At 38.9% G+C, this 21,008-nt stretch overlaps 1 protein-coding gene across 1 annotated transcript; it reads right to left on the reverse strand.

The window, feature by feature from the left end:
• Positions 1 to 383: 383 nt before the first annotated feature.
• On the reverse strand, positions 384 to 3,825 carry LOC126368226 (uncharacterized). Its single transcript, XM_050012129.1, has 2 exons — positions 2,674 to 3,825; positions 384 to 1,953 (listed from the first exon to the last, which is right to left on the reverse strand). The coding sequence occupies exons 1-2, from the start codon at positions 2,842 to 2,844 to the stop codon at positions 1,369 to 1,371; spliced, it is 756 nt and encodes a 251-aa protein (XP_049868086.1). The 5' UTR covers positions 2,845 to 3,825; the 3' UTR covers positions 384 to 1,368.
• Between the last annotated feature and the right edge of the window lie 17,183 nt (positions 3,826 to 21,008).

Consider the following 21,008-nt stretch of genomic DNA (forward strand, 5'->3'; position numbering starts at 1 on the left):
TTAAGATATTTGATGTTTAGTGAGACATACAGTTCAATTTGTCAAAAAAGCTTATGTGATAATATGGTTTATTTATTTATTTATTTATTTATTTGTACACAATGAAACATACAAAGAAAACAGATAGTAGTATGGTTCTAAAGTGTATGCAATCAAATTTTTGCGACAAGGTTAATATCAGATCTAGTTGAAATCGTATTATTATTATGTAGTCGCTTTGCGATATACGTAGTCTTAAATGTAGTTAGTACGACTTCCGTAGTACAGTGGCTGAGCGTTGGGTTCACGATCCGGACGTTCCGGGTTTGAATCCCGGTGTGGAAATGACATGAGCCGGGTCGCCGTGTATAAGCCAACTGCAAATATTACAGTAAGATGCAAAGGGCATCGAACATTTTACTATGGAGGCTGGCATAGCCTGGTGGCGCCACCTGGTGGACGTTTTAAAACTGCGGCGCACGATGAAACCTGTGCATATCGATAGGGGGTACTTTTCTTCACAAAAAAGCTTTAATGAACCTATGCTCTAAAGCGTCACGTTTTCAAGATATTTAGCTTGAAAGTTCCGAAAAGTGTTGTATGAACAAATCCATTTTACTTTTATATGCAATTGGAATATAGTGACTATGCATGGAATATTAGTGTTTAATATAACACATTTTTAGAGTTTTTATGTTTATTCAATGAAAAGCAGCTTAAATGTCTAAACACAGTGAAAGCAGGTGGGATGTGAAAATTCGCTTTTAGGACTACTTTACAGCAGTGTATGGAACACACCTAGTTCGTATAGACACACCCCATTGTGCCTTCAATGCAACGGGACCTTAAGCTTGTTTTAAATCCCAACCACTGACTTGTTTGTTGTACATTGGAGTCTACCAAATACCAACCGCTTAAGATCTAGCGTCACCCCCGACCTTTGAAGAACTTTTTACCGCGCTAAGAAGGATGACGAATACCAACACATCAAAAATACCATCTGAACTGCGTAATATGCCTACACATTAATAACTGGTTATACAAACTCATCCTGAAGATATGGGATGATATAGTCAGCTGCTGGAATTATTTTAGCCTTAATGTTAATAATGTTATTCTATCCCGTGATGCAGAAATGGTACTCCCGGAAACCCAATGAGGATTTTGTCCGGACAGAGATATGGTGGTACGGTTTTGTTATTAAACAGATTCAGGCAAAAAGTCTTGAACAACATCGTCCTTTGTTATGTCCTGCGTGAGGCTTCACGCGGCTTGTGGATTGCGCTAGAGAAAACAGATTGTCCTGAAAAGTTTTGACTTATCCTGATACGACAATATCATGACAATAGTTTGATTTGGAAGTGACTTTTCAGATCTATTCGTCGTAACCTACGGCGTGTCTTTGCTTTGTAACATCTTTAACATGTCCCTTATCTGCGCACTTTTAAAGGTGTCTCGTGTGGGGCGACAATACAAAGCTAATTCATTCAATAATATGCCCTCTTCCAAATGCTCTCCACAAATTCGAGTATCACGAGGAATATAAATATTTTGTTTAGACAAAATATCTCGCCTGATTGTCAAGTTCACTCGGTGTAGATTGTCCCTGTGATTGCAGCCTGCTACTATGCAGTTCGTTGAACTATAAGGGATTCGTACAAAATCAGGCACAGTGATGACTGACACAAGCTGGTATGCTTCATGTTCAATGTCTTGCCGTGGTAATTCTTCTACTCGTGGAGGTGTTACCGAAGCTTGAGGAATATCTTGAAAAACTTCCTCAGCATTATCTCCTAATGGATCTCTCTGCATTTCTTTGGATGACTGACCAGATGAAGGATCTAAGAAATCCTCGGTAGCTGCTTGTTGTATCGCTAATTCTATTTCTTCCTGGTCCTGTACTCTTCTTTGCGCATCCGCAAACCGATCAGCGCGTTGTAGGCACGGTCTGCATATTCGGTCTTGCGTAGTTAGCTGGAAACGATAATAATACTGTTCCATCAATAATGAAGTAAGTACGTCACATTTAGACTGCGTTCCACCAGTAACATGCTAGATGCTACGTTGCATATCCTACAATCGGATTCATTGTGCCGATCAGAATCAGACCCAATTATCTGATTGGTGGATATTAAACCTAGCAACGTAGCCGTTGGTTGGTGATTGGTGGATATTAACGTAGCCGTTGCTAGGTTACCAATCACCAACCAATGCTAACATGTCTGATGAAAAAACAGCCTTACCGTTGTGCTTGCACTAATATAAACTGATTACTCTCTACTGTTACAAAAAAATGCAAATATCATTTATTATACATACGAGTATAAGTGGTAATAGTTAGCTATAAAATCTGTTGAAAGCGTAAGTCTAGTACACAAGTGATACGCTTGGCGTAAGAGCAATCTCTGGCCCATTATAATTGAGATAAGTTCACTGCGTTCTGTTAAAAAAGTTTTGCTTTGATTACACTTCGTCTAAGAGTCTACATAATGAAAGAGCTTCGATAAAGTAATATATTTCCATACACGAATTTTATTCGTATGACATTTCGATTATGAAAAGCATGATTGAGAAACGAGCCGAATTATACATTGTCTTTTTATGTATTATACTGACCAGGGATTATAATATAGATACCAGATACACTGCATACTGATATTTTTTATTTTTCAATGATCAAAAAAGATTACTTACCTCTCGATCGTCAAATAAGTGGCGAGCATAATTCAGGATGTTGGGGTGCCTAGAAATATAATCTTCAGTTGTCAAGTACGACTGTATAGGACGCCGAGGTCTTCGGCGCGGGCCACGAACAGTGCTTACACCACAAAAAAAACATTGCCTGGCACCAACGTGACTGGACATCTGGCCAAGATAACAACAACAAATTCAACAATAACACTAACAAAGTCAACAAAAACACTTACAAACTCAACAGGAATATTAACAAACTCAACAGTGGTAACAAATACAACAGAATGAACAGAGAAAAGCGCGTGCGCACGTTGAAGATCAAAGTGGCGAACTGACTGAAAGTTCACCCGGCTGCCAATCGTCCTATTGTATTTATTTTATGATGTTGTCTCACTCACACTTATTGTATGGCTATTCGCTATCCTTGTTGATTCCGTCGAAACAATAGAAATTCGTGCAACTTTAAACAAAGGACCTCCATTTTCGCAGTTCCTGGAATTAAACGTGAAAGCAAAATGGCAGTTAATAAGTACACCATTTTGTTTCTGTTACACAGATTTCTTAAACTTCGAGAATTCTGCTTTTTAACGAGTAATGATGCTGCACTAAGCGCACTGCGTTTATAAAAGTGTAGAATTTTATTTTGTATTTCATTAGATCCCGTCGTTGTGTCAAATAAAATCAAGTTAAGGAGTAAATGAAGCGTAAGTATATCGTACATAACACAAACTGATAAACTCATACGTATGCACAGTTAAGTACCTATGTACTTTCTATATAATGTAGCAAATGCAAAAACCAATAATGTTGTTGCAAGTATTTATTTAGTATTTATTAATTTCACTTTATCAATAAGATAAATATGTTGTACTTATATTAAATAATATTATTTCTTGTATAATCAATCACTTTGTCACTATATTACGATTGTATATAGGTACCTAAGAGTAAAATCGATTTATCCATACGACACTTTTCGTAACTTTCAAGCAAGATATCTTGAAAACGTGACACTTTAGAGCATAGGTCCATTAAAGCTTTTTTGTTCAGACAAGTGTCCCCTATCGATTTGCACAGGTTTCATCGTGCGCCGCAGTTTTAAAACGTCCGCCAGGTGGCGCCACTGAGCTATGCCAGAAAGGTTCATAGCCCTTTCAATCATGCTATATTCCTTATAACTACACCTCTCATAAAAAAATATCTTTGTCTTAAATTTTGTACCGGCTACGAGCTCTCAGCACTCCTCATTTTAAAGTCAAGTCAAAAACAAACAAAAACACATTGCCATTATTGTTTATTTAAGAGCCACGCCCTTGTAGGTATAGCATACTCCATTCTTGCCTGTGATAGGCAAATTAAAAAAAAAAAAACTACAAAAATTGAACAATATTTAGATAGTGTTAAGCATATGAATATGATTCGGAATGTATAAGTAAGTGTGTATGATAATGTTTGTATGTAAGTATGTGCTAGATACCTGCGTTTGCTCACTCGGCGCGCATGCATGCGTGAATTGGGTAGGTATACGTGAAGGTGTTAGGATGGTTGCTTTTTGCTTTTTTTTTATGATGCTAGTTGAGCAAACGAGCATTTACAATGTAAACTGACTGTTATATTGTGGTAGACCCGTAAAAAAAATGTAGAGCTCTGATTAGTGTACGACTTTTTTAACAATCCAAAAATTGTTTCCTTTATTCCTACTTCAATAAATATTAAAAGGACAATACAACTTTACAATACAATATATAACATAAGAAAACAAATTAAATACCTACGCTCGTCTTCTTATCGTGTGGGTTGTGAGGTGCATTACCAGCCTTATAAACCCTGGTGTCAGGGTTAAGATTGAGCTGCCAAAGTCCCCTGACATGGCTCATGTAACGATTACTCACTTACATCAGTAAATAGTAACCGGGACCAACGGCTTAACATGCCTTTCGAAGCACGGATCATCTAACTTTCCCGGTATACTACTGGTAGAATTTTAACACGCATAAAGGAAATGAATAATGTTCCCAATAACGAATAAGCTGCGTCTGAGTAATCAAATAATGCACAATACATTTTGTGAAAGCTGTTTTACATACACATACATACATGAGATCACGCCTTTTTCCCTTTAGGGTTGGCAGAGTCAACGGAATTCTACTTACTGTAATCCTTACGCTTTCGGTTCCTCCGCTCTTATAAAAGACTTCATGCATCACAAAACCTGTTACTGTTTTCTTCAAGCCATTTTAAGTATTATTTTATTGTAATATTCATTACCTTCTTCTATACCAGCAACTGCGCAATCAATCAATCAATAATACTTTATTGCACAACAACATATACAAAGGACATAAACAAACGAATAAAACATAAGCACAATAGGCGGCGCAATTATGCCTTGGTTCAGACATATCGTGAAAATATTACTTTCCTACACCGTATTCGCTTCGACAACAAGGCAGATTAATGTTGCTAAATTCTAGGCTAAAATTACACGCCACGGCCCATTGGCTATGTCCATTAAAATATATAATAAGCTCCCAAAGTACTTAAGAGATGAAACTAAAACTAATTTATTTATAAAAAATCTAAAAACAATGCTAATTAAAAAGAGCTATTATACTGTAGGCGAATGTTTTAATGATAAGTTTTAATTTTAATACACACTTCCTCTCTTCCTTTCAACGTTGCTGCTGTGCCCTACAGGGTCCATGTTTTAGTTCCTATGCCTATGTAACACCCCATTGTACTACATGTAATGCAATAAATAATTGAGAAATATTCCCAAGTGTGGTAATCAGACGTAAATTTATTATTTATTTATTAAAAATAAGTGCAGTACTTAATACAATTTTTTACAATTGACAGCGCAACAAAAACCAATATCGCATGATGAACTAAAGTACATCTCACTAAGTATTTCTGTTAAACCTACAGGATAGGTTGTCATTATCATTAATTTAAGAGCCACGCTCTTGTCGGTGTAGCGTACTCCGTGCTACTGTTTAGCGAAAAATAGGGCAATGGTTTTTTCTCTTGCTTTCCGCCCTGCAGTACTATGTCTGACGCGAGTGTGATGGCGCCCAGAGTAGTATATTTCAAAGCCGTACTAGGACTCCTGTCCTCAGCCTCTGAATAGTACTGACAGTTACTGCTGCCCTCTGTCAGGTTTCATGTTACAGTCCGTGTGACTTGCCCCTTCACCCGCATCCCTGGGCGAGGATTTTACGTCATACTCCGTCATGATAGGTGGTAAGCCGTAATAATTATCACGGTCAAGCTGTATCTTAGTGAAAATTGCACGTAAGGTAAATTAATGACTTACGGTGCATGTCCGGTACCGGGGATCAAACCGGCGCTCTCCGTTTGAGAAGCAAGCCGGTGACACACAGGACCATTTTTCATAATTATTATTCATTTAATAGGGACCCAGACCTACGGGGTATAACGTAGAAGCCTTGTCCAGGGATACGGGTGAAGACCTCAACGGTTACAGATGCTAAGATGGGAGCCATCGGTACGGCAATGCAGGACGGAAGGGGCAAGTCACAGGGACTGTAACCTGGAACCTGACAGAGGGCAGCAGTAACTGCCAGTATTATTCAGAGGCGGAGGACAGGAGTCCTAGTATGGCTTTGTAATAGACTACTCTGGGCGCCATCTCACTTGCTTCAGACTGACTACTGCGGGGTGGAAGGCAAGAGGGAAATCACAGCCCTATTTTTCCCTAAAAAAGTAGCAAGGAAATGCTGCACCGACAAGAGCGTGGCTCTGAAATTGATGATGATCCATTTAATAATTTTGAAGTCAAAAACTTATAAGTGAAGTGAAGCGCGTGAAAGCTGTTTGAGGTATGAGTAGTTAGTTCATCTTGCGATGGATGTACCTTTGACTACCGCAATTGGGATATAGTCGTTAGCTTATGTTGTTATGTTATGTATTAGAATTGTATATCTAAATTAGAAGCATTTTAGTTTTTGATATAACAAGGGTGATTTTCGTCTGTCTGTCCACAAAACTAATATAATTACCAATAAAGCTCCCATTAATATTGCACTGAACAAAATGTATCAACCCAATCACCGTCCCAAATTATCTTTAATTCAATCTAATTATCACTCCATAATAGGTACGTATTAAAATGAGTTCATTACTGAACCTTTTTCCATTAGTGCGATAATTATTTTACTTCAATATCGCTTTATATGCTTAATTTGTTTGCGCATAGCAATGTAAATTATTTGCACTGTAATCTGGATAACATTTTAATTATTTTCACATCAAATATTGTTTATTGCACTGATCGACCTGTCAAATTCAAAAATGGATTAATTTTTAACCGACTGCGGCGCAGCCAAAAGGAGGGTTATGTTTTGACCGCTATGTATGTACGTATCTGTGTATGTGTTTATGTATGCATGTATGCACGTCTGTTCCAACCTAACTTCTAAACCACCTGTTTTTTATACCGGGTTAGAGCCCTCTGCGCTACCCATTTATCCGGCCAAGTAGTAAATTCCATCTGAGGCAAACTTATATTAAGTCACTTCAAAAAAGAAAATAACCCAGTACTGGACTTGATTCATAGTGTAGTTTTCACTAACACAGTTGGCTCGACTATTGTAGACGGCGATACGCCTCACAACCTATCGCATTCGTCTAACAGAAAGCTCGGTGACGAGTGGGTACTTAGTTCATTTTAGGTTGGAAGTACTAGGAGCTCGGTGGCGCAGCGGTTAACGCGCTCGGTCTGCGATTGTTGAAGTAAAGCAACTTTCGCAAAGGCCGGTCATAGGATGGGTGACCACAAAAAAAAATGTTTTCATCTCGAGCTCCTCCGTGCTTCGGTAGGCACGTTAAGCCGTTGGTCCCGGCTGCATTAGCAGTCGTTAATAACCATCAATCCGCACTGGGCCCGCGTGATGGTTTAAGGCCCGATCTCCCTACCCATCCATAGGGAAGGCCCGTGCCCCAGCAGTGGGGACGTTAATGGGCTGATGATGATGTACCTCATACTACCCCGATCGGGATATATTCGTGGGTTTATATATGTATGTATGTAAAAAAAAGAAAGTGCGTTGTAGCGCCGTCTGTAGGTAAAGGTCGATAGCCAACTTTCTGCGCCAGTCTGTCTCTCGCCACTTGCATTCAGTTTATGCCCGCCTGTTGCCAGCTGTCATACACCCATCTCGCGAAATGGGAAAACACGAACGGAAACATAAAACACTGACTTCAAATTGTATCGGTCGTACTGGCCTTAAAAGTCGTAAAAAGGCCACATAGAAGCATTTCATCTAAAAAGTAATATTACTATTTGACATTTGGTGGCATTGCGCACTTGTTTTTTATATGAGCAAATGTCAAATTGCACTATTGTTTATTAGATTAATTACTTTGATGTGGTCTTGTTAACGCCCCTAGTGGTTTATAAAAAGATGCAATGATATAATTTGAAATTATATTCGGCTTCGTACTCGAGATTAGGGAGAGATAAACACTTGTAGTACCGCGGTAGCGATCGTCATTCTCACACTATTTTGAGGGTATTTTCATTGTTTACAACCTAGGTACACATATTTTTTTTTTTTTTGTGAGGTAGTTTGCAAAGCTAACGGGTCCACTATCTTGCGCTCGTCATTCGTGTGTAAGTGTTCTGTCATTCCGCACGCGTTCATAACGACTTTTCAAGGTCAAAAGTTTACTTGTTTTATAGTTGATTTTACTTCGTAAAAATGTACTTATAGAGAAAGTTTACGGACAGTGATTTCGATAAATTACGCAAAAAGTTGCGAAAAATAGAAGAAACAGTACTTCGTAGTAAACATTCAAGACGCCGACGTATTTTATCTAGCTCATCGTCGTCGTCGGATGACCCCCTCGCTGTACAGTCGGAAAGAAATGGTTAGTAAATACATTACTATCTATGTTTAATACTGGAGGAGGTATTGTGAACAGTTTTAGGGACTGTTTCGTACCGTCTATATGGAGTTGCGGATAGCTTTTGGGGCTATCTCTTCACCATTATACCTACTTGGCGTAAGTCTAGTAGTCAATACTCTGTGTTGCGGGTAGTTCGAGGGGCTACCTCTTCACATTAACACTTGATTGTTGCGGGTAGCTTATGGGCTACTTCTTCATAAGTGATAGGTCTATGGAGTTGCGGATAGCTTTTGGGACTATCTCTTCACCATTATACCTATACTTGGCGTAAGTCTAGTAGTCAATACTCTGTGTTGCGGGTAGTTCGAGGGGCTACCTCTTCACATTAACACTTGTTGTTGCGGGTAGCTTATGGGCTACTTCTTCATAAAGTGATTCACAAAACATGTGGTTAGAATGCCGCCCTACAAGTCAAAAAATATTTAGTGCCTACTAATTGCAGACTGCATACATACACTCTCGGTTTCACCGACGCCGTCGAGTCTGGATCAAGTCATAACTTGTAGTCCTACGCCGAATTCAACAGCATCAAGCTCGCGCAACCACGCAGATGCGTACACCGCCGCCGCGCCGGCACACCGCTGCTACCCGAGGACGTCGCAGCAACCCCCATGGCCCCCGCCGGTACTAAGGAGGCTTTGCCGAGCTAACTACGTTATCGCAAGACCCAAGTGAATTAGATGCAGATATTTTAGAAATTCTCGGAGTTGATCCTACCAAATCTGTTAATTATGGCAAGGATATCCAGAAAGACTTTGCTGTTCGTTTTGAACACACGGCGACGAATGGTTTACCTTAAGAAGACAGAAAAGAACTCATGAACAAACAAAAATTCTCTCGGCGAAGCGATTACGCTCCTTTTGTCTTCGATAGAGAAGAATCCGGACCTATTGCGATTATTAATCGACTCTGGGCGTACAATGTGTGATTATCTACACAACGATACAATTACTAGACGTAATTTTATTATCTTTTCAGTAAAGAAAGAAATGAAAAAATCGCTCCAGAATGCCAAAGTTGATAGCTTTCTTTTTGGACAAGATTTATGTGACACACTAAAGTCCGCAAAAGCAATTTATAGATCAGGTGCAGAGTTAAAGGCAACATCTATGCCTAAACCATCTCTCAGCAAACACAATGCGCCCAGCACGTCAAAAAACTGGAAGACTTTCAATCCGACGCGGCCTCCGACAGCAGCGACGACGTCACGAACGAGGGAGCCTACGACAAGGAGCGCGCTGGCGTCGGCGATGAGAGGACAGCGCGGGACCTTCTTCAAGCAGTCGAATACTCCGCGGGCCGCGAACAGCCGCCGCTAGATCTAGCACAGCCGGTAAAATATGCTGGTAGATTAGCTGATTTTTATCATCAATGGCGTCTTATTACCTTGAACCCAGTCATTCTATCATATATACAGGGTTATAAAATACCCTTTTCCCGGCCTGTACATCAAACGTGTCCTGCCTCCACTAGAGCCTGCTCGAGTGAGGAGAAAGTTCACTTTGCGGAGGCTATTAAGGACCTATTATCAATTGGCGCTATTTCCATATGTCAGCCTTGTGATGGGCAGTTTATCTCGAGCACTTTCTTAGTGCCAAAGCCGAATGGTAAAATGAGATTTATTCTCAATTTATAAAAGCTCAATAAATTCATCACAACTAGTCACTTCAAAATTGAAGATTTCCGAACAGCTTTAAAATTTATATTCAAAGTTTATTACATGGCTAAACTTGATCTCAAAGATGCATATTTTTTTATAAAAATTGATCCAGATTTTAAGAAATATTTACGATTTGAATGGGATCAAAAACCTTATGAGTTTAATGTTTTACCTTTCGGGCTGAGCACTGCTCCGTACGTTTTCACAAAATTAATGAAGCCAGTAGCCAAATTACTTCGCTCTGCCGGTTTTATATCCATGGTGTACCTAGACGATTGGTTTTTAGTAACCGAACTTACAAAAATTGTCTTGAAAATGTTCAACAGACTAGGTCACTTTTAACTTCTCTCGGTCTTATAATCAATGAGGAAAAAAGTGTTTCTATACCCAGCGAAACTTGTTTATTTCTCGGTTACAACATCAATTCAGAAGAGCTCCACGTCAGTTTGCCATCCGACAAAATATGTCGTATAAAAGCTGAAATAGAAAAATATTTTTCCATAAAACGCGTTCAGCATGCCCTGGTTATATACGAAACTTTTCGAGCGCATCAAATATTTAAAACTATTGCAAGACGACAACTATGATAGTTATATGGACATTTCTGATTCTATATTACCTGACCTTACATGGTGGCATCGGTCAATTTCAAGTTCAGTAAACAGGATCAAACAAGATAGTTATTACGTGGAAATCTTCTCGGATGTCTCAACTACGGGATGGGGAGCCGCCTGCGGTGACGAGAGGGCTAGCGGTATGTGGAGCGAGCAGGAGCGTGCCATGCACATCAATTATTTAGAAATTCTTGCAGCCTTTTTCGGCTTAAAGATATTTGCACAGAACTTGAACAACTGTTAAATTCTATTACGAATAGACAACACGACCGCTATCTCTTACATCAACCGCATGGGCAGTATACAATACCCCCATTTAACGGAGGTAACTTAAAAACTTTGGCAGTGGTGTGAATGTCGAGACATATATATTTACGCATCATATATTCGATCTGTGGATAACACTGAAGCTGATACCGAGTCTCGGCGCATCCACCCCGATATTGAGTGGGAATTGTCGCCTAACACGTTCCAAAAAAATATAAATTCTTTCGGTGCCCCACAAATAAATTTGTTTGCTACGAGAGTAAACAAAAAGTGCGATGTCTATGTATCCTGGCACCGAGATCCGGATGCTCACGCAATTAATGCATTTACAATTGAGTGGACAAAAATATTTTTTTATGCGTTTCCCCCATTTGCAGTCGTACTTAAAGTATTAAGAAAAATCATATCGGATGAAGCTAAAGGTATTCTCGTAGTACCCATGTGGCCTTCCCAGCCATGGTACCCCATTTTTAGAAAGCTAGTGATCTCTGAGATTTTATATTTTCGACCTGAGGAAAACGCAATTTTATCTCCTCATTGCAGCAATCATCGCAACATGCACACCACAGTTAGCCTGGCGGCCGCAGTCTTATCCGGTCGGCATGGATAAACAGAAATACAGCACTCGCTGCGCTCGACATAATGCTTGCGTCTCTGTCTGACATTTCCTTCAGACAATATGATGTTTACTTGAGGAAGTGGTATTATTATTGTAAAGAAAACAGTATTGATTTATACGCTGCACCTATATCCGAAATTGTAATTTTTTTGTCAAAATTATATAATGAAGGAGCTCAGTACGGTACGCTGAATACTTGTCGCTCAGCAATATCATTGATTGTAGGTGATCATGTAGGCGAAGATCAAACTGTGAAACGTTTCTTTAAAGGCATATTTCGTTTATGTCCTCCCATGCCGAAATACGATACAACATGGGACACATCGAGCTTCTTCCTTGCGAAGACCTATCCTTGGAACAATTGTCAAAAAAGTTAGCCATCCTTCTCGCATTGGTCACCGCGCACAGGGTCCAAACCTTATTAAAAATCAATATAAATAACATTCTAGTTACAGATACTGGCGTAACTATAAAGATTACTGAACTAATAAAGACCTCAAGGATTGGCTTTCAGCAGCCTTTGTTGATACTTCCCTTTTTTGCAGAAAAAACCCGAAATATGCCCGGGAAAAACGTTGCTTTGTTTTTTAAATAAAACAGCGCCACTGCGAAGTGCTGTGAATCGCTTGTTTACTAGCGCCAAGCGGCCACACAAGGCCGTCTCTAGCCAGACGCTCAGCCGCTGGATCCGCGACATGCTGGCGGCCAGCGGCGTGGCGGCGGCCTTCAGCGCGCACAGCACGCGGCACGCCGCTGCGTCGCGCGTGCACCGGCTTGGTGTCAGCCTCGATACCATCCGCCGCACGGCTGGCTGAAGCGGTACTTCTAATTCCTTTTTTCGATTTTGTAACCGTCCTTTAAATACAAATCTGACGAATCAGGATGATTCGTTTGCTAAAGCAATTATTTGTAATGATTAATTTTATAACATTCGTGTTACTTAAATAAAACAGCGGTTGAGTCTTGATTCAGACTGTACAAGTTTCTTTTACACTCCTTTTTTTCTAATATTTCACGATAGTTCTCTAAAGATCTACAAGTGTTTATCTCTCCCTAATCTCGAGTACGAAGCCGAATATAATTGATGATTAAACGAACTTACCTTAAGTGAAGTTCTATCATAATTATATGAAGGCTTCGTACGAAGAGATTAGGGCCCGCCCTTTTTTGTTTTATGGTCAGATAAAACGAACTAAGTACTTAAATCTCATCCCCACCCTGTCATCGTGAAATATTACAGGACTCTAAACTAAATGACGAGCGCAAGATAGTGGACCCGTTAGCTTTGCAAACTACCTCACAAAAAAAAAAAAAATATGTGTACCTAGGTTGTAAACAATGAAAATACCCTCAAAATAGTGTGAGAATGACGATCGCTACCGCGGTACTACAAGTGTTTATCTCTCCCTAATCTCTTCGTACGAAGCCTTCATATAATTATGATAGAACTTCACTTAAGGTAAGTTCGTTTAATCATCAATTATGTCAAATAGTAATAATGCTTTTTCTAAGCATTGCGTCAATCTGACCTTTGACCCCCCTGTGCTGTGATAACCATATTATATCCTTAGGTATTTTGTGGTGCCGATTCTAGTTGATACCTCATTAATTTATTCTAAGGTATTTTATTTAGTTTTTACCCATCGAACGGGAAAGGGACGGAAGATTGAGAGCTGCTTATTTTAAAGCGAAAAAGTGAATTAAACAATAAGACAAATTAAATAAGCATCTAGCTGATACATTGTTTTAAGTTTACGCGGTTATTATCATAATTAAAACACATAATAACAGGTTCTTACCCCTTACGGGTTCATATTCCTGATTTAAACGCGGTAATAACGCGCAAAAAAAATTTGATTTGATTTGATTTGATTAATAACCCGTTATTATGTGTTTTAATCTTGCTGGTATACAAACGTGTTTTCCGAGCTTAAAAAAATGCTTAGAAATAACCGGTGCAAAACAAAACGTTCATTATTTTTTGATGATATGGTAAGTAACACCAAGTATAGAGTGCTAAATTAGGACCCCGATACCGACCCCGCCGGCGTGGTCGACGATTTCCCTCATTCAGCGCTTATCGCTATCGACCCACCAGGGTCGATTAATTCTTTCAAATATTTTTCCTCTCAGACGACGCCCTGAGCCGAGGTTCGCGCCCAACTGGGCACCCTCAGGCCTGTTGTCTTAAACGTTGTACCGGGTGAGAGCCTTCAGCGCTCCCCATTTGTCCGGCCAAGTAGTTAATGCCATCTGGGGCAAATCTACAATAAGTCACGTCAAAAAAAAAAAAAAAAAAAAAAAAAAAAAAAAAAAAAAAAAAAAAAAAAAAAAAAAAAAAAAAAAAAGCTAACCCTATGATTTTATAATTATAACTATTGAAATTGATTACATTGTATGGAACAAGCCAGTGATGACGTATGTTTAATTTATACAATTTTGTTTGAAGATGTTTCTGTGTGCTTAAAATAACTCATCCATTACAGCAACCGACGACGGACAAAAGTGCTGTAACTTTATTAGACAGCGTTACCATACGATGCGATCAGCACCAAAATAATAATAATAGTTCAGGACTCTATAGGCCCGAGATATGGAAACGATATATAAGTAAATAATAAAATATATGTCATAGTATTTTGAACTTTCATCACTGACTGTCAGCGGTTAGCGGGAAGCGAGTTTTTTTTATTTATTCGTAATAACAACAGCTAGTTTTACATAAATATTTTAAGTTATAATTTTACAATATACGCCAAAATAGTTATCCACTTTTGAAATTTTCTTTTTGTTGAGAGTAGAAACTGCAGAACCAAACTGTCTCAGTAACCCATCCAGCGATCCCATCTCATCCTCTTTATACACCATATAGGTAACTGTGATAACAGGAATTTGGGATCTTAGGAGTATTTTGAATTTTGCAAGACTACCCGTGGTCATTCTCCGCACTTTCTATACAAATCTCGGAAAGATTTCACACTTCAGTGACGGATGCAACAGCGTCGTGCGGACTTGTGCGTCGGTCGTGGGCGTCATATCTTCTACTCATAATATAAATTTTTCAACCACAAGCAATCTTTATACATTGTATTAGTGAATGTAAATGTATGTGTGCGACAGTGGTTTTTTTTTACTACACATTTTTTTATTTTCGTTTTCGGCTAAGCAACAGTTCACTAATACATTCATATTTAGGGGATACAAATTACGCGAAACCGAACAACAAACCGCCGTTTACAATTTACGTGAAACCGAATTTAGTTAAACGCAGTCCCGTTACAGTTTATCGAGCTAATTCAAATTCAAAAATATCTTTATTCAGTAGGTAACATAGTTACACTTTGAATCGTCAATTTTACATAACGAACGTCTCATCCGCCTAAAACTACTGCAGCTTCTCACAACCTGTATAGCCGGGGAAAAGAAGCTGCAAGAAAAACCTCGGCACAGGGCCCTAGACGTTCTTTAAAAAAATAAAAATAAACATAAAACATAAAATATTGCTATACAATTGAGTAATTTAGCTGCCTAATATCAGTTCTCAGACAGTTAATCCCATGCATTCATATCTTCTAAATAATCACTAACTTTATAATAACCTTTTTTGTAAAGTTTTTGTTTAACTACTGTCTTAAAACAGTTGAAAGGCAAATTCTGAATGTCAATGGGAATCTTATTGTAAACGTGTTAAGGGGCAATCCCCTTAAAAGATTTACTAATCATATGTAATCGACTGACTTGTAAAGCAAGTTTATCTTTATTCCTGGTATTAACAATGTGCCGATCGCTATTTCTTGCAAATAATCATATATGTTTTTTTAATCTAAATGAATAAGGCTACTAAATGCTTCAACAAATAAAATAATACATTAAAAGTGTCTGTTTATGCTGTAGATATGTGTATTGTATACCTAATATGTTGTGTTGTGTATAGTTAGCCCTGCGATATATTTTTCACCATCCAACCCCCAAGTCTTTAATGTGGGTAAGTCATATTGGTACCTAGACAATTTCAGCCTAAACCCAGTAGTTTCTATTTTCAAATTCTCTTGCTTTAAAAATAGCTCGTCGCCTGTAGTCGGGCCTTCTTTCATTGCGTTTCAGTAACAAATAGTAACACATACAGAACAGTTACAATAGAGGTGCCCTGGTGATTGCTTTGATCCTAATGGATGAGGTAGATAGCCAAAGATATGGGTGCAATCAAAGATAACAACGTAGATATAATGAGGTTGGTATAGATATGTTGGACTAAAGCCTCGTTTATACAGGCGCGGCGCGATGTGCTTGAATTCAAACACATTGCGACATATGACAAGTAACTGTCGTCCTGTGGTTCACCGGTTTGATTCTTAAACGGGGAGCGCCGGTTCGAAAGTGTTATTAATTTATCTTAAGTGCAGTTTTCAGTAACATAGTTGGCTCGGCTTTTATAGACGGCATACCGCTCACCTACACATTGGTCTAACAGAAAGCTCATTGAAATCAGAAATCAGAATCATTTATTCAACGTAATTATCATAGATAAACTTGTTGAAGGTCAATGTAACATTTTCGAATTTACGTCATTTCGCAATGTGTTATGGCTGAGGAGAAGAAATGACAAGAAACTGCAACAGCAACACATCTTTTAAAAACCAACATTATAAGTTATTTAATAACTAGAGGAACACACTCAATACCAGAAATTTTTATCATTTAGGTAGTCATTAATCTTATAATAAGCTTTTTTATATGAAGTAAGCTTCACATGAGCTTTAAATTTATTTTCTGACGAATTTAAAATATTTTACAATAAAATACCAGATAATATTTTAGGTTAGGGTACTTGAGGTGTGGGTACTTAGTTCATCTTGCGATGACTGTATCTCTCTGACAATTGGGATACAGTCGTCAACTTATATTATGTTATGTTTATGACAGCGTTCACGCAAAAGCGTCACTCGCGTATGATTGATATGCAGTCTAATGATGAAGTTTTGTCTCTAGCCATAGAGGCAGCCAATCAGCTCGCGACACCAAACACTTCAGGACCCCGATACCGACCCCGCCGGCGTGGTCGACGACTTCAATCAGCGCTTATCGCTATTCACTCACTAGGGTCGACTAATTCTTTCAAATATTTTTTCCTCTCAGACGACGCCCTGAGCCGAGAGGTTCGCGCCCAACTGGGCACCCTCAGGCTTGTTGTCTTAAACGTTGTACCGGGTGAGAGCCTTCAGCGCTCCCCATTTGTCCGGCCAAGTAGTTAATGCCACCTGCGTCAAATCTACAATAAATCACGTCAAAAAATAAATTAAAAAATGATGATCTTTTGCAGCTACTTTTCCCCGGCTATACAGGTCGAAAACACATTTCCCTATAGTGTCAGTTTGTTTAAATCTAATGCCAGTGGTTTCTATATTTATTACAAACTCCTACTCTTCCTAAGTATCCCTAAGCTATGTACCGTATTGGTAATTCCCTATATAATTTATATTTCCTTCTTGCGCAAGTACAAACCTAACCAACATCAAATATGATTCCTCCGCGCAATCGTAAGTCTATGCATTACCCAAGAATTCAACATGGCTAGTTCTATTTTGGTATGGAGTTACATCGTAAATAATCCGTTCGCCGAGAATCGAACTGGCACTTGTTGTTAGTACGGTACAGGAATAGCTGCAACGTGTTTTGTGTTCAATGAACGCCGTACAAAGGGTTAAAGCAAGCTGACCATATGAAATTAATGGTTTCACGACAAGTGAAGCTAAGTTTTGTTTAAGTTATGGCTTAGATTAGATAGATAGATAAAATACTTTATTGAGCACAAGGGACACAAAATACAGAGATAAGGACAACATATACACAAATGCGCAACAGGCGGCCTTATTGCTTATGCAGCATTTTCTTCCAGACTATCTTATTGGATGGGTTGAAATGGATTTTAAGTATCGAGAGAAACCTACAAGAATTCAACTAAGGGTTTGACAAACGTTTATGTTTTTATAATTTCAAACTTTAGGTATCGTCCTTATTAGGTTTAGTTTACGCAGGATTGCAAAGCACCTAAAATTTTGCATTGCAGTTCTGTTAGGGGGGTTAAAAAGGCCACATCGAAGCAATTATAACAGCCTCCGTGGTCTAGTGGTTAGAGCGTTAGGCTCACGATCTGGAGGTCCGGGTTCGATTCCCGATGGGGACATTGTCGAAATCACTTTGTGAGACTGTCCTTTGTTTGGTAAGGACTTTTCAGGCTTGAATCACCTGATTGTCCGAAAAAGTAAGATGATTCCGTGCTTCGGAGGGCACTTTAAGCCGTTGGTCCCGGCTATTAGCCGTAAAAAAACACCTCTACCAACCCGCAGTGGAGCAGCGTGGTGGAGTATGCTCCATACCCCCTCCGGTTGATTGAGGGGAGGCCTGTGCCCAGCAGTGGGACGTATATAGGCAGTTTATGATATATTTGAAATTATGTTACTTAGATACAAATTTAATTTCGATAAAAACCTATTGAGCAACTCTAACAATATGCCTAAAGTATCGAATAATCAATATTCAAAACATGATAGGTATATACGTTGAAGATGCAAGCTGTGCAAATACCTACACTGCATTATGACATTTTGGAATTGCATTTCCTGCAAATGCAACTGAATTGCAACTGCATCGCAATTGCTGTGTGCACGTAGGCGCTTGTTTTCTTTTAATTAACTCCAATCGGGAAACTTGTAGCTTCATTTGGAGATGCGACGGTTTTAGGAGAAACGGGCCGTTTACGACGCGACCTTTCTCGTCCGGTCAAGTGACTGCTATTTTAGACATAGTACTAGTAGTCCTAGACAATAAAAGCTTAGAACGGCCTAATGTGGTGATAAAACGTGAGGACACAGTGAGGTTCCGAACATTCCAATATCAAATACATAAACAAGCGGCAAAGAAAGAGGGTAGACAGATATGTCTGCCCGTAGAAAATTATGGATCTACCTACTCCACTCAAATCTCATCAGTCATCCCGTGATCATGGCACTTGCAACAGTGTCGAAATATCGGGAGTCTGATATCCCTGCTTTATACGCGGTAAAAACCCGTTATTATGTGTTTTAATTAAGTCCTAGACAAATCTACAATAAAGTATGGGGATTTACCAAACGAAAAACTTAAAACCGCTTTGCCTTACAAACAAAGATTCACCATCTCGCATTATCTTCTTATTATCGTGTGGGTTGTGAGGTGGAATACCAACCCCATCAAACCTGATGTCAGGGTTATTGCTGAGCCGCCAAAGGCTGAATCGCATGTTAATTAATTATCAAGGATTTAGCCATATTCGGACGCGTAACTTACATCGTGTAATCACGAGTTTGAATCTCAGCTCGGCTCTAAACCACTGAATTCGACTTTATGAGTTTGATCTCATGTTTGGAGATAGTTAATATCATGTGGTCTTCCAAGACTTGTGTCCGATGTGCAATAGGCTCGCTCCCTTTTACATGTGACCTAAACTGCTGGTGAGGAGTGGGTGGGTGTTATTACACCTCTCTTTACTGTTCACCTGTTATGTTATATTTTGAAGCTATGTGTCTTATTAGTTCCATTAAAATCAGATACCACAATTTCGTCTACATGTAGAATAGTTCCAAGAACTCGCTTCATAGAATCGTGCGAGGTAAAACTCTAAGTATCCAGCTATCCGGTTCCATGTAACTTTAGAAGCATTCAATTTTGATGTAACAAAAGCTTTCTAGCTTTTTTGACTTCGAGTTGTTTTCTACTTCCACTTCACTATTGAAAGTTTAGTTTTTAGTCTTCAAGTTTTCTTCTTTAAATTTTGCACCAGCTACGGTTTGTTTTGGGATGTTGGTATTGATTGGGCTTTAATGAATCTTGGATGGAACGAATGTAGTCGATACTTTGGCAATACACCGAAAGTCAATATCATTAGTGTCACCGCAATTGTATGCTAGAATCTCTATTCTTTTTGCACATATCCAATTATAATATTATCAACAATTCAAATCCGTTAACAAAATCCTCTTCTATCGTGTGGGTTGTGAAGTGGATTACCAACCCCGTCAATTCTGGTGTCAGGGTTACTATTGAGCCGCCAAAGGCCCCTGATATGGCTCATGTAACGACTATTAACTTTCATCAGTAAGTAGTAACCGGGACCAACGGCTTAACGTGCCTTCCGAAGCAAGATCATCTTTCTTTCAAACAATCAGGTGATCATCCTTACCAAACTAAGGATAACAAAGTGATTTTCGTGATGTGTCCTCAGCGGGATTTGAACCCGAAACCTTCGGATCGTGAGCCCAACGCTCAAACCACTGGACCATGGAGACCAGGTTAACAAAATGAGCAATTAATTCAATCTTTGACATAACTGTATTCCTCAAACCCCGTCGTTAAGATAATCTTTTTTAAATTAACTCCTAATTCTAAAATTAGCAGCAACAACTTTGCCGAGACTAAAATTCTAATTTTAATTTACCAAGACTTGAATTCAAAGGCTTCCCAAATCGAAACCCCTTCTTAAGGCATTGTTAAAGAAAGTTCAGGACATTAATCATTGCCGAATGACAATGGAGAATAGCATAATGGAGGCACAGCGAGCAAAGACAGGAACAAAAGTGTTACAACGGGGAAGGTAGATATGGAAATGATTGATGATGTAAACATCTTGTAGGGAACATGGTAACTGGTCAATGCTTTGAACATTGTTGATAGTGATAAAGAAGAAAATGGTGCTGATGTTTCCTGTCGACGCAAAGTCACTTGACTTTTGTAATTAGTTAAAACTTGTCACATTCAAAGTATAATTACTTTTAGATGAAGATCTTAGATGATGAAAAGATGACATTATAAAATTGACTGACTGATTGATAGTTTTATCCCGTTTCCACAGTCCGCTTACCTAACAGGTCCGGTTTTAAAAACCCACGAAGGGAAAACCAGCCCAATACACTTAGGTCACATTCCTCCGGTATGTGGGTTTTGAACAAGTGATAATCATTTATGATCAAAACAGGAATTCGAAAAAATATTTCGAAAATCATAGGTTTAGGCCCCGAGCTGGATTGTAACTTGCGACCTTACAGTGCCAGTCAAGCGTTCTTCCAACTGAGCTATCACGGCTCAAACAAGAAAGTTCGATCTGTCACCTTACAATGCAATACAAACCCTATCAGTCTTACTGTACCATAAATGATGATGTGATAATAGTACTATTACGTAATATCTATTAGAGTACTAAATATCCATC

This window comes from Pectinophora gossypiella, chromosome 7 (genome assembly GCF_024362695.1).
Source record: "Pectinophora gossypiella chromosome 7, ilPecGoss1.1, whole genome shotgun sequence".
Lineage (NCBI taxonomy): Eukaryota > Metazoa > Arthropoda > Insecta > Lepidoptera > Gelechiidae > Pectinophora > Pectinophora gossypiella.